Source organism: Pongo abelii, chromosome 14, assembly GCF_028885655.2.
Source record: "Pongo abelii isolate AG06213 chromosome 14, NHGRI_mPonAbe1-v2.0_pri, whole genome shotgun sequence".
Classification (NCBI taxonomy): Eukaryota; Metazoa; Chordata; class Mammalia; order Primates; family Hominidae; genus Pongo; species Pongo abelii.
In genome coordinates, this window is record NC_071999.2 from 57,268,967 (window position 1) to 57,292,108 (window position 23,142).

Genomic DNA, 23,142 nt, shown 5'->3' on the forward strand with positions numbered 1-23,142 from the left:
ATCAAAAGAGCTAATGTCACAGTGGAAAGGGAAGTTGAATCTAAGAACAAACAAAATGTTGGCCACATAGCATTGGAAGCTCAGAGGATGGTGGGCCACTCATGGGGCCCTTTACTTACACTGTCTCATTTAGTGTTAAAACAATCCTGCAGCCAGGCGCGGTGGCTCACACCTGTAATCCCAGCACTTCGGGAGGCCAAGACGGACAAGAATGGTGGTTAGAGTTCAGTCCTGTTTCCCCTTATCTGAGGTCCACTTGACAGTGGTTGGCATTTTTATCTGGTATGGATCTGGGTTTCTAAAAAATTCAACATCAAGATGTTCTTTCATTTCTATAGGAAACCAAACATTTTTTTCCTTATTCCAGGATGTTCAATTTACTTTTTTGAGGCTAGCTAGGTACTTGGAATTTCCCTTGAAGAGACTCAAGATTTTTCCTTTATTACTGTACATGGGAAGATCCAAGCGGGCCCTTAAGAGGGGTCCCTGTTACGTCTCTACTGGATGCTTATGCACGGTATCACATCATTTAGCTTGGAACAAACCTAGGGGAGAGATAACATAGCTGTCCTTAAGCACCAGAAAAGGGGTTAGATCTCTGGTTGAATGTTAGAACTAGGACTATTTAGAGACAGATTTTCCCCAGGTAAAGGACGGAAAAAAACACTCTTAAAAACTTGTCCAAACATAAAAGTTTTATCTTGAGTTCTCTAACAGATGCATTTCAAACTATGCTATACAAATGAATTATATGGTATGGATATTAAAAAGCTGAGAGTGTATCAAAGCTTGAACTTTATTTCAAAATGGCATATTTTGGGTCAAAGTATGAAAAAACAAACTAAAGGGCATAGTTATGTTTTTGTTAAAGTGAAAAAAATTGGGTAAAGTTTATGTAAGTAGACTGATGACTTTTGAAAACATATCATTAAGCATGTACTTAAGTGTCAAAAACCTCAAGTCAAATCTTACAATGTATTTCAAAAGCAAAGCTAAAATTCATTCACTGTGGTTAAACTGCATTTCATAAAATATTTGTTGAAATAAACTTCATTAAAACGTAATTATACAGATATTTTAATTGTATATATATCAGGTACACAGAATAAAAGTCCTACTCTCTAGAACATGAGAAGTCAATAAATAGAAAAGATATACAAATGGAATGAACATAAAAATGACTAAGCATGTGATCTTCAACCACATTCATACAGGTTTTCAACTAATCTTTTACAATTAAAAAGTCACTTACTTGAAACTGTAGAGTTGATAGATATATGCCATATTAGTTTGGAACCTTACAAAACAACTTTAGTGGTGTTATTTATGTGTGGAGAGAAAACTGTGTATGTAACTATCATGTTTCAGGGACATGACTTAACAGTGGTTTTTTATGTTATAGGGAAGAAAACAAGTATTAGTATCAGGTATCTTAGAAATGCTATCTAAACTAGAATGACATTTATTCAGTATGATATGTTCTTTCCCTAACTCCATTCTAATTGTTTAAAAACTATCAAGTGAAGTTACAGAAGTTAAACCACTAAATGTGGCATCTTTTCTTACACAAAGTATCTTCTCTTAGAAATGCGGTATTTAATTAAGTAACCTTCTTGGTGACCCCAATTATAATCAAAAAAGGCCACGAGACTACAGACTACTGACGAAAAGTGACAGTACAGACACTTTCCATCAATCAACAGGCAGTCCAAGGGACACAAGAGAACACAATTCTGGGTAACATGAATTTGGTAAGAAAGCAGGCTAAACTTCCTGTGTCTTAGTATTCGAAGTGAGTCATTCTATACAATTTTTGACTAATCCGAGAAAGGCCAAAAAAAAAAAAAAAAAAACAGTATTCTGTTTAAAGGCAGGGAGGTACATCATAACTTTTAAAACCATGTCAAGGCAAACATACATTTTACCTAGAATACCTCATTTTCTAATTATGCATCATTACTGTACTTATATTTAGTAAAGTGAACAGGGTAGCATTATAACCTGTTTATACGCAAGGAACATAGTAAACTAGCTGACAAAATTTACCTATCGTAAAGAAAAAACTCAGTCGGTTGAGATTGACAAGGTAGGATTAGCTTTCCAATGGAGAGGACAACTCTTGCCATAACATGAATGTTAGTAAAGGAGCTCACTGCCATGAATACTTAGGATACATAGGTACATGGCCAACTCCAGACCTAAGAGCAATATAAAGCTACTCAAAACAAAACACCCCACAAATAATAAAAACCCCATTCCCTATCAGAGCTTTATTTCTCTTATGTTGTATCAGCCTCATAGTACACCCGGCACAGTGCTGCATTAGGGCGGCATACAAAAGCATCAGTTTCTCTTCCCAACTCCGTTAGCTGTTCCAATGAAGACACACAAGGATAATGATCTTTTAACATATCTGGCAATTTAGAAGTTTTCTCTTGAAGACGTCGAGAACGTCTCACTGGTGTTAAAAACTTCAGCTCTTTAAATGCGGAATTTGTTTCATCAAACTGCACCTTCTTTTTCACACTGAAAATTAAAACAATATTCCAGAGTTCAAAAACATGTTAACATTTTCACTCTGTACTTTCATGATATGTACCATACTATATAGCTTGTATGTTGTAAGCATGTAAAAGTATGTAACTGTCTTTTAGAGAGGTACTATAAGCTCACTGAAGTGAGAAACTTATCCTTTTCTCAATTTGTCATTACAACTTGTACACAGTAGATACCTGAGTATCAGTAGAACTGGCTAATTCCTGAATGCCAAAACCTACTGTTATTAATAACACACAGATTAAAGTAAATTCAAATAAAAGTTTTCTTTTTCAAAATGGCAATAGTTAGGGAAAGTAAATACAGTATTTAAGAGATGAAATATTCTAATGACATTCTATTTGTTTAAAAACTTTTCTGTTTTCTTTTTTGTTTTGAGACAGGGTCTCGCTCTGTCATCCAGGCTGGAGGACAGTGGCATGATCTTGGCTCACTGCAACCTCTGCCTCCTGGGCTCAAGTGATCTTCCCACCTCAGCCTCCCAGGTAGCTGGGACTACAGGCACACAGCACCTTGCCCAGCCAAATTTTTTTTTTATTTTTTGTAGAGATGGGGTTTTGCCATGTTGCCCAGGATAGTCTTGAACTCCTGGGCTCAAGTGATCTGTCTGCTTCAGCCTCCCAAAGTGCTGAAATTACAGGCGTGAGCCACCATGCCCGTACTGAAATTTCTATATTAATAAATGGTAGCTGTAATCTGAAGCTATCTCAAAGATTTTTAAATGCCGTATTTATTATCCCCAAGCATGAAAACAAATCATGGTACATTTTAAAAGTTTACCTTTGCAAGTATGGCGTAGTAGACACATTATACTTAATTAAGCAACTTGTCCTCGTTTCTGTATTGGGGGTTTTAACATCATGGGTTGGATCTTTTGTTTTGTTGTCTTGCTCTTTTTCACAATCTTGAAATAGCAAATTTCTATGATGTTTACTCTCCATTTCCAGTTTTTCTGGATCTACATCAACACCTGTATCTTCAATACTGACTTCTTTGACTTCTTCCTTGCTTGCACAAGACTTCTCCATATTTTCTCCTATAGAAAATACATTTATAGATTAAGCTTTTGGCTGAATTTTAAGAACAAAATCAGAAGACATTAAAGTTGTTCCTAGTTGGCCAAATTTTCAAAATAAAAGAACACAATTGCCATCTCTGAACCATTCCTTTTCCTCAGCAAATACTGCTGCCAAGTATATAACAAATACTATTATAAAATGAAATAAATGCTATATATGAAATAAGAACAAAGGATTATTAAAACCCAGAAAAAGAAACAACTAACTTTGCTTGTGGTATAGGGAGATGGTTAGGGAATGCTTCACAAGTGAGATTTAGGCTGCGTCTTAAAAATGAGTACTTGATCAAGACCAAGGAAGACAACCTTCATATGGCACATAAAAGAAAATGATCTATTAAATTAACGTAACATTAAAGAGCCAGTGTGTTTAGAATATAGGGTAAGGAGCAAGGTTAGGAGTGGGAGCAGGAGGTATTGAGCTTAGATAGGTAAGCAAGAGCTAGATTGTAATGAGCTTTATATGAAAGAAGTTTGGTAAAAAAAAAATTCACCAGAAATAGATATAAGTAAATTTGGTTAATGTAAAGGACTGTCTAGAATGGCAGAGAATGAAAAGCAACAATCTGTAATGGCAAGAAGACAAGGTTGTTGTAATAGCCTAAGTAAGTTAGGAAGAGATCAGATAGGAAGGAAGGGTCCAATCTGAGAAATATTTCTGAGAACATTTTTTTTTTTTTTAAGAGACAGGGTGTCTGCCGTTCTGTCATCCAGGATGGAGTGCAGTGGCATAATCTTAGCTCACTGCAGCCTCAACTTCCCAGGTTCAAGTGATCCTCCTGCCAAAGCCTCCCAAGTAGCTGGGCCTAAAGGTGTGTACCACCATACCCAGCTAATTTTTACATTTTTTTGTAGAGATGGGGTCTCACTATGTTGCCAAGGCTGGTCTCGAATTCTTGACCTCAAGCGATTCTTCCACCTTGGCCTTCTGGTGTTGGGATTATAGGCGTGAGCCACCACATCCACCCGAGTCAGAACTTATTAACAAATGAATACATGAGTGTGTAGGAATGAGTGTGCAAATGTATTAGGAGCGTCTTATCCAACATTTGTTAAGAGTCATAAATGCCAGAGAAGGGTTTTTTCTTTTCTTTTTCGGGAGAAAGGGATGTTGGGTATGGAAAGGGATACTGGGCATGGGAAAGCAGTGAGGGCAAAGAGTTCAAAATAAAACATGTTAGGCTGGAAATACTTGTGAGACATCCTGGTAAATCCATTGAGCTGAAAAAAAAAAACCTCTGAATTTAATTATTAGGAAAATTATTGAAAATTTTTACTAAGAGAAGTTTTAGCTGCATGATAGTGACTGAGTTTTAAGTGGAAGCTGAAGAAGAGAGAAAAGAATATAGATTAATTCAACAAATATTTAAGTGCCAAATATGTGTCAGGCATTGCATTAGCACAGGAGACTCAATGGTCAGGAACATCAGACATTGTCCTTATCTATTGAGTTTACATATGCAAAAGACAGGACAAACAACTGCATAGTAACAATCAAATGCATCAAATATTGCATAGGGAAAAAACAGGGAGCACAAAACAGGTGCACTAAACGTAGGTTGAGAGGAGAGGGGATGGTATATCAGGGAAATCATCAGGGAAGGCTACTCCAAGGAAGTGACATTTGAATTGAAGTCTAAAGGATAAGTAGAAATTAAAAAAAAGTAGATTGTCTTGGAGAGACCTGGAGGGAAAAGAGAGTAAAAACCTTTCAGGAAATGGTAAAAAAGAAAGAGAAATTCAGGGATGTAGGGGAGAGGGAAAGAGAAGAGGCTGGACTCAGGAATTTATGCAGATGAGTGACAGAGCATTTTGGTTGCAGTGTTGAGAATGGATTGGAATGAAGAGCAGAGAGGCAGGAAACTTAACTTTGAAGACCACTGTTATAGTCTAGGTAAGAGTGTAGGTCATCTTGACGATACAAAGGAGAGTAAGAATGGAGTGAAGTAGATAGATCTTAAGAAATACTTAGGAAGTTAAACTGAATTTGATTAGCTGAGGAAAAAAGGTTGGGAACTGGGAAAGAAAGAAGGAGTAAACAATCACACCAAGATTCTGACCTGGACAACCAGACAGGGCCATTCATTAAGACACAGAACTAAAAGAAGAATCAGGTTTAGGGGAAAATTATGTGTTCAAGTTTGGCTATTTGTGTTTCAGGTAGCTGTGAAACACCCACGTGGTGCTTGTTTCTTATTATTTGTCCTTTTTATATTTTAACCCTCTTCTGAACTACTTCAACCACTTATGTTATTTTGCTGTTCACAAATAACTGATTTGTGAAACTGGTTTTATATCCAGAACTTACAATTATACATTTCAGAAAGCCAAGAGTTTACGGATAGCTCCTTCCCCCATGTAAAGACTAATCAAATATGATACCTGCTAGAAAACACCAACTAGTACTATCCTATAAAATAGGAAGAGCAACTTAATCAGAATACTGCTTTTATCTTTCCACATATCTCCAGAGATAGAATTATGAGAGATCTTTTTATGAAATTTGAATTTCCACTTCGCTGTCTTTTGTGAATAAGAGACAGGACTGGGTTATTCTTTTTTTTTTTATTCTTCTTTTTGACACAGAGTCTCACTCTGTCACCAGGCTGGAGTGCAGTGGTGCGATCTCGGCTCACTGCAACCTCCACTTCCCAGGTTCAAGAGATTCTCCTGCCTCAGCCCCCCAAGTAGCTGGGATTACAGGCACATGCTACCATGCCCAGCTAATTTTTGTATTTTTAGTGGAGATGGGGTTTCACCATGTTGGCCAGGATGGTCTCGATCTCTTGACTTCGTGATCCACCCACCTAGGCCTCCCAAAGTGCTGGGATTACAGGTGTGAGCCACCATGCCCAGCCAGGACTGGGTTATTCTTAAACTTTTCTCCTCTTTTTGTTTGTGGTACACTAGTCTTTCCTCGGTTTTCCCTTCTCTCCCTCCTTCTCAAGCTCCTTCACTAAATACTACTAGTAAGATCAGATCATATAGATGTTCCGTATGTTCCCTTGGTACATATTAGCAGTCACCATAAATTGAAATAATCCCTGATGAACTAAACATGCTGCCATTAGAAGCATGACCTCCAACACAGCCATTAGCATATTAACCCCAATGAACAGGTTTTTTTTTTTTTTTCAGTTAATACATGTAATCAAAAACTTACATAACATACTTAATTTAGAACTTTAGTATGCTCTTTGATTTTTTTTTAAGGTTTAGCCCTTCAACCTAGATCTCTACATCTTAAATTAATTTTGCATTCTAAAAAGGTACTAACACTGTTCTGGAAAGCAATCTGGCAGCATATATCAGGAGACTTTAAAAGTTCAAACTGTTGGCCGGGTGCAGTGGCTCACACCTGTCATCCCAGCACTTTGGAAGGCCAAGGTGGGCGGATCACCTGAGGTCAGGAGTTCAAGACCAGCCTGCCTAACATGGCAAAACCCCATCTCTACTAAAAATACAAAATTAGCCGGGCATGGTGGCACATGCCTGTAATCCCAGCTACTCAGGAGGCTGAGGCAGGAGAATCACTTGAACCCAGGAGGCGGAGGTTGCAGTGAGCCGAGATTGCACCACTGGGCAACAGAGCAAGACTCTTTCAAAAAAAAAAAAGAAAAAAAGAAAAAGTTCAAACTGTTTGACTCATTAAAATTAATCAAAAGAAAATAACTAGATATATAGGCGATGGTATATAATATGCACTCAAATATTTGTTGACTGTGTAATACACAGTTACAGCAAATAATTGGAAACCATTTTTCTAAAGTTAATTAATATTAATGACTACAGTTTAATAACTTTACTATGTGTCATAGACTATGATACTTTATAAATATTATTTCATTCAATGGTCCCAAAAAATCTGTATTTTACAGATAAGAGGTATTTTTTGCCTAAAGTCATATCAACTGGCATAAACTTTATCTGAATCTTAAAATGTTTTTATGACTGGCAACTAATGAATCTCTTATCTCCATCTACTATCCCCAGCAAAGAGAATTCTTGAATGAGCTTTTCTAGCCAACACAACAGATCACAGAATTTAACAGGTGAAAAGTCTAGATATCTAGTCAAACTGCTTCATTTTTAAGGCAGACAAGGCCTAGAGAGACAATGCAACTTTCACAGACATTCAATGACAAATCTAAATATTGAGCCAGATCTCCTAATTAAAAATTCTTTATAGTACATAAAGCCACTTTATCTCAGAGGTAGGTCAACAGAAGTATGAGGAAAGAAACAACCTACATATTTTAAAAATTAAAAAAGATAAAAGAAAAACTAATTCAGCAAAGAAACAATAAAACTACAATTCACAAGGAAATACCGTCTCACACCAGTCAGAATGGCTATCCTTAAAAGGCCAAAAAAATAGCAGATGCTAGCAGGGTTGTGGAGAAAAAGGAATGCGTTTACATTGTTGGTGGGAGTATAAATTAGTTTAACCATTGTGGAAGACAGTGTGGCGATTCCTCAAAGACCTAGAGACAGAAATACTTTCAATCCAGTAATCCCATTACTGGGTATATACCCAAAGGAATATAAATCATTCTATTATAAAGATCCATGCACACATGTTTATTGCAGCACTATTCACAATAGCAAAGACAAAGAATCAATTCAGATGCCCATCAATGATAGACTGGATAAAGAAAATGTGGTACATATACACCATGGAATACTATGTAGCCATAAAAAAGGAATGAGATCATGTCCTTTGCAGGAACATGGATGGAGCTGGAGGCCATTATCCTTCGCAAACACAGGAACAGAAAACTAAATACTGCATGTGGGAGTTAAGTGATGAGAACACATGGACAGCTAAAGAACAACACACACTGGGGCACATGGGTTGGAGGAGGGAGAGGATCAGGAAAAATAATGGATACTAGGCTTAATACCTGGGTGATGAAATAATCTGTACAACAAACCCCCATGACACACATTTACCTTTGTAACAAACCTGCACATCCTGCACACGTACTCCTGATGTTAAAATAAAAGTTAAAAAACAACAGCAAAAAAAACCTACAATTCACATGAAGAAAATAAAATAACTAAAACTTACCTAAATTAGCTTTTTCTTGACTCTTCATTGTTAGAATATCTACAATCGTGTGTCGCATCTCTTCAATAGGCTTAATTTTTTTAATGAAGAAAGCAGATCCATGTAAGTTTTATTTTCTCTGACATTAACTAGGTATCCAAGTTGCGATTAAATTTTCATACTGTATTTTAGAGTAACAGAGTGGCTCTTAAACCATGCTTCTCAGACCACTTACAATTAAGATTGAAAAATGGCTGTCTTGGCCGGGCACGGTGGCTCACGCCTGTAATCACAGCACTTTGGGAGGCCTAGACGGGCAGATCACGAGGTCAGGAGATCAAGACCATCCTGGCTAACCCGGTGAAACCCCGTCTCTACTAAAAATACAAAAAAATGAGCCGGGCATGGTGGCGGGCGCCTGTAGTCCCAGTTACTTGGGAGGCTGAGGCAGGAGAATGGCGTGAACCTGGGAAGTGGAGCTTGCAGTGAGCCAAGATCATGTCACTGCACTCTAGCCTGGGCGAGAGAGTGAGACTCCATCTAAAAAAACAAAACAAAACAAAACAAAAAAAACAAAAATGGCTCTTTTCCAATTTATAGAGTAAAAACGAAGAATAGAATTTCTTTTTCTTTTTTTTCTTTGAGACAGTCTCCCTCTATTGCCAGGATGGAATGCGGTGGTGCGATCTTGGCTCATTGTAACCTCAGCCTCCCGTGTTCAAGTGATTCTCCTGCCTCAGCCTCTCGAGTAGCTGGGATTACAGGTGTGCACCACCATGCCCAGCTAATTTTTTGTATTTTTAGTAGAGGCAGGGTTTCACCATGCTGGCCAGGCTTGCCTTGAACTCCTGACCTCATGATTTGCCGGCCTCCCAAAGTGCTGGGATTACAGGTGTGAGCCACCACGCCCAACCCAGAATTTCATATTTAAAAACTTCCTCCATAATTTTACTTAAGTCTTGCTCCTTTTCTCTTACATTTAAGTCTATGGTTATATTTTTGTTTCATATGCTATGAAATGTATCTCTGAAGAGCTAAGGTTGATCATCTCAACGTATTTCATTCATTCAAAAATTTACAAAAAATTACTAAGTGCCCATTATTTACCTAAGCATTTGCTATGTTCCATCCAACACAATCAAGATTAGGGAAGGTGTAATTCACAGTCTTAGTTCCAGAACTTAGTCCTGAATTACTCAGCTACCCTGCTTTCAGTTTTCTTGGCTAATTTTTTTTTTTTTTGAGACAGGGTGTTGCTCTGTCGACTCAGGATGGAGTTCAGTGGCATAATCATGGCTCACTAGTCTTGAACCCCAGAGCTCAAGCAATTCTCCCACTTCAGCTTCCCGTATAGCTGTGACCACAACTGTCTACCACCAAAAAAAAACTTCAAAAAATTTTTTTTTCGCAGAGATGGGGTCTCACCCTCTTGCCCAGGCTGGTCTTGAACTCTTGGACTCAATCGATCCTCCCACCTTGGCCTCCCAACGTGCTGGGATTACAGCCGTGAACCATCATGCCTGGCCACTAATTTTAAGAGATGGGGTCTATGTTGCCCAGGCTGGACTCAAACTCCTGGGCTCAGGCAATCCTCCCACCTTGGCCTCCCAAGTAGTTGAGACTATAGGTATCTACTACTGTGCCCAGCCATGTTGGCTAATTTTGATTCTTGTTTTCCAGCAGCTTTTCCTCTGGTGTTACATCTTTCTGTTTACATTATTGCTTTCCATGTGAGCGTTGGCTCCAGTTTTGCATCCTTGCTACAATGTCCTTAGTTGCCTTAAGTAATGTCCCTTCTGATACAATGTAGTAGGGGCCTAACACTCCCTTCCAGGTACCATTCTGTCAAATATAATTACCATTCTAGAAAGTTTTACACATGATAGCCACTGAGAGACTATCTGCTGAATATCTGATTTTTTATTTAAGTGAAAAGTCAAATAGCATTCGTTGATTTTGTTGAGACAAAGGTGAATAGATCTTTCTTAAAAGGGAGTTTTAAAAAATTATCTATGTAAACAATCTCCAAGAATGTGTTTCTGAGAAACCTGGTCAAAAGGAAATGTATTTTAAGAACACGTACCCATAAAAACAAAAAAAACCCAACCAAACAAAAAACTCAAGAAATGATTTATTCTATACCCAAAACTTTGTGTATCAATACGCTAGAAGAGATAAGGAGTATGGTATCAAGCCACTATAGAGGTAATAATGTTAGAGAGACTGGTTTATTGCCATTTTCTGTATGCAGAAAGGACCAATATATACAGTGTGTGTGTATGTATGTGTATGTGTGTGTGTGTATATATATATGTATATATACGTGTGTGTGTGTGTGTGTATATATATATATGTACATTCGGGTTTACTCTTAAAGAACTCTCACACAAAACCAAGAGAGCTTGATAACATTTAAAAAGCTAATTTAATCCCTTTTGCTTTATATTCAATAAACAAATTTTAATATTACATTCAGTCTCCCAGTAAATTTCCAACCAGGAAATGCATACAATAATATGCTAAAACATTTCATGCAGAAAGTTTCATTAAATATACATTTCAGCTTATATCCATTTTCTAAAATCTGATTATTTCCAATACAGAAACAAAAGACTTAGAAGGCCAACAAACAGCTTTTATAATGCAATCCTTGCAGCCTTTAAACATTTATTACTACTACATATACGAAGACAATTTTCTCAAGTTATGTTGTGATGCGTTTCAAATTAATTTCGAATTGTCTAAACATTACTTTATTACTTTATTTAAACATTTATTACTACTACATATACGAAAACAATTTTCTCAAGTTATGTTGTGATGTGTTTCGAATTAATTCCGAATTGTCTACTACACTGTAATTGTAAAGATCAGTAAATTTTTATCTTACCTGAGCCCCTGCCAGAATGGCTTTCTCATAGATTGCAATAATATTTTCAATAGGACTTGTGATTGGTTCAATAAGTGCAAGACATATCCAATACTTAACAAGCTTTTTGGCATCTGGAATATTTTTAATCAGGTCATTCAGTGTGATCAGTATATCTCCTTTTGGACATCCCTAAAAGAGCAAGAAATAATGTTTGTAATATTTTTTAGCTTACAAAGTATGAACAATAATTGAGCCTACTATAGTCAAGATCAATGATAAAGATAGCCCTAAGCATAAAGCAAAAAAATGAAACATTAGTTGAGAAATTTATTAGTAAAAAATGAACACTTATTTGATCTTGATTTTATCCTCATATATATTGTGGGATTCCATTTGTTAATACCTTCTACCAAATGTTTATGAGTAAGAATAGTCTGCGGAGTTTTTTTTCCTCTTGTCTTTGTCAGATTTTGATATTAAGATTAAAATGAATCTGTAATGGTTTATGTCAGAGTTACATATAATTAAATAATAGGGCAGAAAAAGTTCATAGTATCAAAAGGAAAAACTTCAACTGAGCAGAAATAAACTCTGATTCTATTCTATTAGAGAATCAAGAGTTTTCTTGATTGTAACTTTTACTGGTGTTCAGAACCACAAGAAGTTAAAAGATGCTCATGAAGAGTAGAGTAAGGTTTGAAATCATACCTTGAATTCAGTTTTGCTGTGGATCTTACACACTAGTGGGTGACCAAAACAAGATTAAAGAGCAGTCAGGAAACAAAGATATTATCTATTATTAAACAGAATATTGTTCTGGAGCTGATTATTATACTCCATAGGATTTTGGTCCAAATAGCAAAATTCTGCAATAAATTCAAAACCATGATGATGATGTTGGCTTAGATGAATGGGATTTTGTTTCTTTTTTTTTTTTTTTGAGACGGAGTTTTGCTCTTGTTGCCCAGGCTGGAGTGCAATGGCACAATCTCGGCTCACTGCAACCTCTGCCTCCCAGGTTCAACCGATTCTCCTGCCTCAGCCTTCTGAGTAGCTAAGATTACAGGCGCCCGCCTCCATGCCCAGCTAATTTTTGTATTTTTAGTACAGACAGAGTTTTACCATGTTGGCCAGGCTGGTGTCAAACTCCTGACCTCGGGTGATCCGCCCGCCTTGGCCTCCCAAAGTGCTGGGATTACAGGCACCCCACCTGACCAGACGAATGGGATTTTTTTTGAGTATTTTAGGTAACTTAATCTGTGATAATAATGACTCACACAGTATTTGTGTTGCTAGTCTTTGGTAAAATGTGAAATGAACGTAAAAAATAATGTGTAAATATAATGAATAGATGTAAGAAACAAAATATTAGAAGCAATAAGTAAATATCACCTCAGTGTATTACATATTATCTCAGAGAAATCAAATATTTGTAATTCAGTAAAAAAAACCCAATTATCCCTTTGATACAGGTTGAGTATCCCTAATCTGAAAATCCAAAATCTGAAATCCAAAACTTTTGAGTATCAACATCACAATGTAGATGACCATCATTAAGATTGCAGAAAATGTACCTATAGGTGACAAGGTGAAAGTATGCGACAGGCTTATTGAAGAACTAGAGCAGCATTTATCTAGAACAGAAAAAGAAATCATGTCCCTTTATAAAATCAAAGAGAAACTTCTAAGACAAAAACCATTGCTAATGAGGCAGATGACTCTGAAGTAAATATCTTAAAAAGCCATCCAGCAGAATGCCTCCTTATCCCTAGAGGACCCACTTCCTGGTCCCTCAACTGCTTCTGGTGTTTCTTCTCACCTAAAAAAATAAGACACAGTGTAAAATACCTCTTAATTAAACACAACATCATAGATGGAGACTGCAAACGTGCTGCTGTTTGTTGTTGCTACTGTCTAACAGCTGATACAGGCGTTCTGATGATGCTACTGTGCTGCTTAATTACTCTGAACATATTTTTCACTGTATTAATGTGTCTTTTTTTAAACTGTTAAGTAATTATGTGTGAATAAGTGTAAGAGAATAATTGCTTATTGGTAGCATGGAAATTCAGAGTGAGGAATGATGGTGTTGCCAAACAACCAGACTGTCCCATGGGTGGCTGACAAAGTGACACCTTTGCTTTCTAATGGTTCAGTGTACACAAACTTTGCTTCATGCACAAAACTACAAAAAGTATTCTATCTTTAGGCTATGTGTATAAGCTGTATACAAAACATGAATGAGGCCGAGCGCAGTGGCTCACACCTGTAATCCCAGCACTTTGGGAGGCTGAGGTGGGTGGATCACATGAGGTCAGGAGTTTGAGACCAGCCTGACCAACATGGTGAAACCCTGTTTCTACTAAAAATACAAAAAATTAGCCAGGCGTGTGGTGCACACTTGTAATCCCAGCTACTCTGAAGGCTGAGGCAGGAGAATGGCTTCAACCCAGGAGGCAGAGGTTACAGTGAGCTGAGATCACACCACTGCACTCCAGCTTGGGTGAGAGTGACTCTGTCTCAAAAGCAAACAAACAAACAAAACGTAAATGAATTTTGTGGATCCCATCCCCGAGATAACTCATTATGTATATGCAAATATTCCAAAATCCAACAAAAAACATCTTCAATTACTTCTGGTCTCAAGCATTTTGGATAAGGGATACTCAACCTATACATTTATATGAACTCAATGCAAAATGTAGTCAATTAAAGGCTAATAAGCTCACAATTAATGAAGCAGTGTATCTCACAATTAAATAATTGTTAAAATAATCTCACAGTTAATGTTAAGTCAACATAGTATCACCAACATCACCTGGTCAAAAAGACTGACAATATAATTTAATGAAATAATGCTTATGAAGGTAATTTGCAAACTATAAAATGCTAAGCAAATATAAAGACTCTACCTCATTAATCAAGTTCAGGCATTCAGAAAATGTGTTGTTTACTTTTTCAGTAAATAATCTTTGTTCATCTTCTTCTGCCATGGTAGTCCAAAAAGACCCAACTGGTTTTTCATTTTGTCCTTCAGGCTCATGCTGAGTAACTACTGAGTTAGGGGGCCTTTTTAGCACTCTTCCTTTGCCAGCTTTCCACTCATTCAGACGAGCTCTATAGTTAGAAGCAGATATAAACATTACTTTGAAATTGCTGACAGAACTCTGTCAAATAGAGAAAAAGTTAAAAGAAAAAGTCATATTTTTAAGTAATCTTACTCTAATGGCATATATATAGTTCACAAGCTTGAAGAAATATTAAACATATCAAGGTCAATTATGCTCAATGATTCCATGAATGCATTTTTTGATTTGAGATTATAAAGTATTTCCCAATTATTATTAAGCATTTACCTCAGATTTTAAAAAGCAACTTTATAAAACATACTCAAACACAAAAACTTTTAGGTCATTATTGTTCCACAATATAAATTTGCCTGCATATGACAGAAGAGAAACCATGAAAGAAAATTCTAATGCAGTCAAGGAAATTATAAGCCAAATCTACAAACAGTACTTTATTGAAAACTAAGGTAATAAAGAAAATTACATCTACTTACTTTCTCTCTTCAGAGGTTTCTTTGGGCTGAGCTGATCTACTATCAACACTTGCTTTTCCTGCAGTATGTCTTCGCTGGTCAACGGGCTCTGACTTCTCCGTCAGTTTATCATTAGACAATGAAGCAGGCCTGGCTACAACTTCAGATGCTATGCATCTTGATAGTGTCTTATTTCTTATTATACCTTGAGAAGAACTGGTTTTGACACTAGATAAAGCTGTTTTTGATTGTAATAGTTCTTTTTCACGAGGCCCTTTCCGGATTGTAACATTGGCAGAGGTTCTACTGATGCCTTGTTTCACAGTGTCCTGGGTATTACTGTGATGACTTCTAATAGGAGGTCGCACAAGTTGTGTGTTCTGAGATGTAGTGCTCACAAATTTAGTAGTGGCAATCATATTGGAGGATCTATTACTTTTCACTGTTGCATTGCTGGTGTTTACAGGCTGAGGCTTTGTGGCTTTAGGGATAGTGGCTGAAAGTTTCTTTGTTGCTGCAGAACTCTCATCTTTGACTTGTAGAGGTTTTCTAAATGAATTAATCTTAGACTGAACAATCTGGCCACGATAAGATCCAAGCACAGGTTTCTTGGGCATGTTAGCATCTTGCTTTTGTTTTTCTGTAGTCATTTGTTTCTTTTTACTATTGTTTTTAAGGTGAAATGCCTGGCTTAATGTCATATGTTGACTTTGGGGATCATCTTCAGTTAGTAACAAATGCGGAGTTTGATTACTATCCTTAGGTTTATGTGTGTCAATTACTACAGTTGAATTGGTTAGTTCATTTGAAGGTTTTAAAGGAATACAATGTTTCCCCACTACTGTATTATTTTTGCTCTCTGCAGGTCTCTTCATATTTTCTTTATCAGCCTAAAAGAATTATTTAAGAAAAGTGTTTAGGAAACGCAAAACGGAAAAGGGGACAGTTTAAGAGTGCTATGTCCACATCTTACCATTTTTGTTTTAAGTTTCAGCGCTTTAGTCCCTTCTTGAACTTGGTCCTCAGATGTCACAACTCTCTGACCTCTACTACTTAAAAACAAACAAACAAAATGATCAATCAATCAATCCTGTACCAAGGAGGATTCCTTTTGGGGAGGAAGAGGGCAATGTTAAGAATTAACTGACTTACTAATTTTAAATTTAAAAAAGACCTGAGTTGAAATTTGTCCTAAGTGGCCGGGCGTGGTGGCTCATGCCTGTAATCCCAGCACTTTGGGAGGCCGAGGCGGGTGGATCACAAGGTCAGAAGTTCGAGACCAGCCTGGCCAAGATGGTGAAACCTCGTCTCTACTAAAAAAAAAAAAAAAATTAGCCGGATGTGGTGGCAGGCGCCTGTAGTCCCAGCTACTCGGGAGGCTGAGGCAGGAGAATTCCTTCAACCTGGGAGGCAGAGGTTGCAGTGAGCCGAGATTGTGCCACTGCACTCTAGCCTGGGTGACAGAGCAAGACTCCATCTCAAAAAAAAAAAAAAAAAAGAAAAAGAAAAAGAAATTTGTCCTAAGCAAATTTTTTTTTTTTTTTGAGATGGAGTCTCACTCTGTCACCCAGGCTGGAGTATAGTGGCACGATCTTGGCTCACTGCAACCTCTGCCTCCCGGGTTTCAAGCGAGTTTCCTGCCTCAGCCTCCTGAGTAGCTGGGATTACAGGCACACGCCACCTCACCCAGCTAATTTTTGTATTTTTAATAGAGACAGTATTTCACCATGTTGGCCAGGCTGGTCTTGAACTCCTGACCTGAGGTGATCTGCCCACACTGGCCTCCCAAAGTGCTGTGATTACAAGTGTGAGCCATCACGCCCAGCCTTAAGCAAAACTTTTAATTATTTTTAATAGTGTAAACAGGCCAGGCGCGGTGGCTCATGCCTGTAATCCCAGCACTTTGGGAGGCCGAGGTGGGCAGATCACGAGGTCAGGAGATCGAGACCATCCTGGCTAACACGGTGAAACTCCATCTCTACTAAAAATACAAAAAATTAGCCGGGCATGGTGGCGGGCGCTTGTAGTCCCGTAGTCCCAGCTACTAGGGAGGCTGAGGCAGGAGAATGGCATGAACCCAGGAGGCGGAGTTCGCAGTGAGCCAAGATCGCGCCACTGCACTCCAGCCTGGGTGACACAGCGAGACTCTGTCTCAAAAAAAAAAATAGTGTAAACAAATGGCTGAGGAATTTAAAGATATTTTCTAAAAGTCCTAACTCTCTCCCCATAGAATTTGTAAATACTTAATCATCTTATTTCAAATCATTCTCAAGTCATTCAAACAAGTCTTCAAATAACCTTTAATAAGTAATACTTCCTTGGGTTAGTTTTAAGTACTTAGTAACAGATGTACTACATTGAAAATACTTTTATTAAAGAGCCCTCCCAGAAGTGATCCAAAAATTACCATATGCCATTCACAGCTTAATTTATATAAGGATACATTAAGAATATGCACTGCTGGTTGTGGTGGCTCATGGCTGTAATAGCAGCACTTTGGGAGGCCGAGATGGAGGGATTACTTGAGCTCAGGAGTTCGAGAGCAGCCTGGGCAACACGGCAAAACCCCATCTCTACAAAAAAATAAAAAATTAGTTGGGTGTGGTGGTGGGTGCTGTAGTCCCAGCTACTTGGGAGGCTGGGGTGGGAGGACTGCTTGAGCCTGGGAGTTGAGGCAGTGGGCCAAGACCCCGTCACTGCACTGGAGGCTGAGTGACACAGAGTGAGATCATCTCTCAAAAAAAAGAACGTTAGTTTCTAGGCGGTATTGCAAAGAAAATCCCTCCTCAAGAAACTGACTTATTTTTACAGCTATAAACTGGCTAAGGCAGACTGTGAGCATCTCTTAGCAAGTGATTATAACAATTTTGTGTACCATAATGACAGGAAAAAATACTGTCAATTAGACATGCCATTGATTTTAAGACAGATCCTAAGTTCAGAGATCACATTAAAATGCGTGATCTCTCATTTTCTGAAAAAAAAATGAGGCCAGGAATAGTGGGTCACACCTGTAATCCTAGCATTCTGGGTAGAGAAGGTGGGCAGATCACCTCAGTTCCGGAGTTTGAGACCAGCCTGGCCAACATGGCGAAACCCTGTCTCTATTAAAATCACAAAAATTGGCCAGGCATGGTGGCAAATGCTTGTAATCCCAGCTACCCTGCAGGCTGAGGCAAGAGAATCGCTTGAACCCACAAGGCAGAGGCTGCAGTGAGCTGAGATTGCGCCACTGCACTATAGCCTAGGCAACAGAGCAAGGCTCCGTCTCAAAAAAAAAAAAAATACATACACATATATATATTTTACATTTGACATAATTTAGTAGTTAATAATTTTGCTTACATCGCCTTTCATATCTATTTGTTCTGTCAGCTTGGAGAAGGAACAGAACTTTGACACAACCTGTACTATACATTTTGAACAATGGTGAAGGAAGATCAAAATGTGCCACTTAACAGGGTATCTTAGAGCTAACTGCTAGCTAACAAAACAAAACTCAGGATGACAAAAGAACCCATCTTACTCACCTGTCCAGTGGGGAGACTTAATCCTATTCTGTCTTCTTATTATAAAACTGCCCTCAGAAGGGTTATCGGAAATGAGTCTTAGGATATCTATACTTTAGAGATTGGAAAATATTATTGCTTAATTCTGAAAAGCTGCAACACAGGTCGGTTGTCTTATTTAATGATTCACTGCTGAGGTGATAACATTTAAATTGACATCTGTTTTCCTTTCCTTTTTTTTTTTTTGAGACAAAGTCTCGCTCTTGTCACTCAGGCTGGAGTGCGATGGCGTGATCTTGCCTCACTGTAACCTCCACCTCCCGGGTTCAAGCAATTCTTCTGCCTCGGCCCTCCCTGGAATTACAGGCGCCTGACACCACGCCCGGCTAATTTTTGTATTTTTAGTAGAGACAGGGTTTTACCATGTTGGCCAGGCTGGTCTAGAACTCTTGACCTCAAGTGATACACCCGCCTCAGCCTCCCAAAGTGCTGGGATTACAGGCGTGAGCCACTGCACCCAGCCGACATGTTTTCCGAAAGGAATAAATGTAGTACTTAAGCCACAAGAAGCGTTTTAGAATTTTCTTTTCTTCCTATTAAGAGTATTATAAACCCCTGACCTTGATGGATTATTTAAATAAGCGGTTGAGAGTCACTGTCTGAATCCACGTTATCTCTGCTTATTCCCTAGTAATGTCATTCCATCCTAAGGTTTTTAAGTAAATATCATCTGTATACTAATCAATTCCTGAGTTTATGCTTCCAGCCCGAACCCCTCCCCTGAACTTCAGACACACAATTATTTAGCATATCTGCTTGGATGTCTGGTTGGTACCTCAAACATAGTCAAAACAGAACACCTAATTCCCCAGCTCCTCCTTCAGTCTTCCTATTTCAGTATATGGTTATCACCATTCGTTTACTTATTCAAATAAAAAACCTAGGGTCACCTTTTTGTCTTAAACAAAGAAGTAAAAGATTTATTTGTGAAGGATAAACTGTTTATTCCAAACTAAAGCAACATATTAATGTAAAGTTAGAAATTATTTTTAAAATTTTAGAATGCCAAACTTACACAAAATTGCAAAAATATAAACAGATCAAAGAATATCTGTACACTCTTTACCCAGGATCCACCTACTGTTAAAATTTTTATCCCATTTGCGTTATCATTTCCACTCTCTGAATATGTGTGTGGGTGGTATATACAATTTTTTACCTGAGACAAATTTTTTTTTTTTTGAGATGGAGTCTCGCTCTGTCACCCAGGCTGGAGTGCAATGGCGCAATCTCGGCTCACTGCAACCTCCACCTCCCAGGTTCAAGTGATTCTCCTGCCTCAGCCTCCCGAGTAGCTGGGATTACACGCACCCACCACCATGCCCAGCTAATTTTTTGTATTTTTAGTAGAGACGGGGTTTCAGTGTGTTAGCCAGGCTGGTCTTGATCTCTTGACCTCGTGATCTGCCCACCTCAGCCTCCTAAAGTGCTGGGATTACAGGCGTGAGCCACAGCACCCAGCCTAAGCCTGTAAGGATGTTATTACTGGTTATCCCTAGAGAGTGAGGGGACCTTTTGCCTTTCTGCTTCATCTACTTTCATGGGTTTTTGTTTTTGCTACAGCTATGTACTATCTAAAATATTTTAACAAAATAATAAAGATATTTCTGTGGAGGGTTGAGACTACAAGTAATAATCTCTAAGCATTTGGGAGGGCCACCCAACCCTTCCCTGATGAACTCCCCCATACACTGAGTAAAAGCTTTGCTAAATAATAGAAAGATTCACCTTTGTGTGGTGTAAACAGTAAGTTGATAATCCAGTCTATGCACATACTTTGCTTTATAATTGTTTTTTTTTTCTTAGACTGTGAATTTACGTAGAAAACGATAATCTAGGCCGGGCGCGGTGGCTCACCCCTGTAATTACAGCACTTTCAGAGGCTGAGGTGGGCGGATCACAAGGTCAGGAGTCCAAGACCAGCCCGGCCAACATAGTGAAACCCTGCCTCTATTAAAAATACAAAAATTAGCAGGGAATGGTGGCGCTTGCCTGTAGTCAGTCCCAGGTATTTGGGAAGCTGAGGCAGGAGATTCACTTGAACCCAGGAGGTGGAGGCTGCAGTGAGCCAAGATCACGCCACTGCACTCCAGCCTGGCAACAGAGCGAGACTCTGTCTCAAAAAAAAAAAAAAAAAAATTAATTAAACGATGATCTAATGCTGCACCATCCAATCAAGTAGCCACTAGCCAAATGTGGCTACTGAGTGCTTGAAATGTGGATAGACCAAATTGAAATGTCCTGTAAGTGTAAAATAGACACCAGATTTTAAAGACGTTGTACCAAAAAAAGATGTAAAATAATATGTAAGCACTTTTTCTAAATGTGGCTACTAGAAAATTTAAAATTACAGATATGGCTTACTTTACATTCTTATTGGACAGATCTGATACAATTTTACAGAAGTGAAAAGAAATAAACTTGACCTTACCTGGATAACACCTCATTTTCCTGCTTGTATGCAAAAAGCGTTTTTCTTCTCAACAGATGTTCCTTGAGTTTTTGTCTTCTTTGCTCTAGATAACAAAAGGTAAGAGCTACAAGTCAATATTAGTTAAAATATCAATAACGGCAAATAAATCTTGTTGACTAAATGAAGAGTTTACTTCCAAAGCTGGTTCCACCTGAGGTCACATCTATATAACAGAAAATTCCCCAATTCAATATTGCCTTTGAGAGATCACCTTATAAGAGACTGTTACCACAACAGGTCCCCAAAACCCCTCTGCATAAGAATCACATTCTCTACTGTTTGAAAAATCTGGAGAACATCATTTTCTACATACAGCTCCTGAAAGCCAAGCTTTAAGAAACTAAATGGTAGAAGTGAGGCGCTAGACTCCAAAGTTCTAATTTACCAGAACTGGGTTAGATGAGAATTACTTTCTTCTGCTTTCCCGTGTGTAGAATAAGGGAATAACAATACTACTTTTGAAGACCCAACCAACCCTCGGTTTCCATAAAGTCGAAGGAGAAGCTGTGAAATTGGAAATAACACATGATGCGACCCCAGCCCTGCAGAAATTCGCTAGGGACCCAAGAGGCGGAGGACGCAGCGCAGGCGCAGTCGGTCCGTGAACCCGTGCAGCCCCGCCCCCAAGCGGACCCAGGGTCTCTGACACCGGTGCCGGACTGAGCCCCGCACGTTTCCCCTGGCCTAACGGATTCCTTCTTAGGAGGGCCCATCCCAGCCAACAGCAACCACACAGTAACACCACGCAGCGGTTCCTGTTTTTATGATCCGTTCCACAAGGCCAAGAATGAGGCAGGGCGAGGCCGACGCCGCGTTCAGGGATCTCACAGAGCCGGGGAGAGGTGAAGCGCGCCAGCGCGGCCCCGAGACCCGACCGCCGGGCCCGCGCCCGCCACCGCGGCCTTCACCTTTGAATGCGGACTGGGCCCTCTGACTCGGGGGCAGCTGCAGGTCCTGGGGCACGGCCGGTGTGCTCATCGTAGCCTCGGGTCGGGGGATGCGTCTCCGCTTTAGCGCCGAGATAGAACTTCCTCAGGCCACCGCCGCAGCACACCGTATACGCCGGCCGCGGCTAAGCTCTCAGACGGCGCGGCTGCCGTCTCCGCCCATTGGTTCCGGCGTGAATTGAATAAGCCAATGGGCGTAGGGAGGCGGAGCCTGGACTGCAGTTGCCGGGGCCGGTCTGGTGTCTGCCCGGTTCGGTTGGGACTGAGTCTGCAGGTTTCAAACCTAAACAGCGCTCTTCATCCTGGACGTGCGATGGGGGAGGAGTCGGCCTGCTCAGTCCCCACGACATAGCAGGACTAGGTTGACAGACAACCGAGATGGGACACATCTTGAGTCCCTCACAGTCCTTGGAGGAAGGCAGACGAGAAAAAGACAAGAAAAGTGTTGATTGCCTGCGCTTCTTATTAAACATCGGCGCGTTCACTGACGAGGAAGCAAACACCGATCTGGCGTACCACGAGCGGGTGTATTTTCCTTTCACAAATACTGCTTCATTTTGAGCATCATAACCCTGAGGTGGGACGTTATCACCACTTTTTCCACCGAGAGGTGACAGGTTCAGAGGTTGTTTGTCCACGTTTGCACAGCGTGTGAAGGGGAACTGAAATTGGGATCTACTTTCCATACCTTTATTCTAAGCAATTATCAAATGCAAAAAAGGGAGGAGAGGAGGAGAAACAGAAAAAATGAGGATAAACCTCATCCCCTCCTCAAGGTTATATATAATTCTCCTTTGAAGATAAAATAGCATTTGTTATAGACATTTTGTGTTTGTGCGGTTAAGTGTGCTGCCTAATCTTCGTTTTTCTCATCTAAAAATACCACCTTCATAAAACCCACACAAACACCCAATCCACATGATAGAACGAAACAAGTCAGGGCTAGAAGGTTTTAAGAGTGGCAGTGGGGAAGTGAGGGCGAGTCTGGACTGCACCTGCCTGGTTTCAAGCACTGGGTTTACATTTCTTGCCTGATCACTGCAGTAAGGCTGGACT

General features: G+C 39.2%; 1 protein-coding gene across 4 annotated transcripts; it reads right to left on the reverse strand.

Annotated features, from left to right (window-relative positions):
- Window positions 1-1,056: 1,056 nt before the first annotated feature.
- On the reverse strand, window positions 1,057-22,786 carry CKAP2 (cytoskeleton associated protein 2). Of its 4 annotated transcripts, none has more exon segments than NM_001132875.1 (9): window positions 1,057-2,526; window positions 3,337-3,592; window positions 8,706-8,775; window positions 11,575-11,745; window positions 14,469-14,673; window positions 15,119-15,987; window positions 16,071-16,146; window positions 21,098-21,182; window positions 22,048-22,198. In NM_001132875.1, coding segments are annotated over 9 exon segments (2,049 nt in total). In that variant the 5' UTR covers window positions 22,118-22,198; the 3' UTR covers window positions 1,057-2,279.
- Between the last annotated feature and the right edge of the window lie 356 nt (window positions 22,787-23,142).

What these genes read in the sequence shown, in the direction of transcription:
- CKAP2 (XM_024257618.3), bottom strand. Translation starts at nt 21,852, where the DNA reads ATGGGCCCTCCTAAGAAGGAATCCGTTAGGCCAGGGGAAACGTGCGGG. An exon ending in CGACTTTATGGAAACCGAGG is followed by an intron (nt 21,183 to 21,614) that starts GTTGGTTGGGTC and finishes TTTGTTATCTAG; the next exon opens with AGCAAAGAAGACAAAAACTC. An exon ending in GAAAATGAGGTGTTATCCAG is followed by an intron (nt 16,150 to 21,097) that starts GTAAGGTCAAGT and finishes TTTGTTTTTAAG; the next exon opens with TAGTAGAGGTCAGAGAGTTG.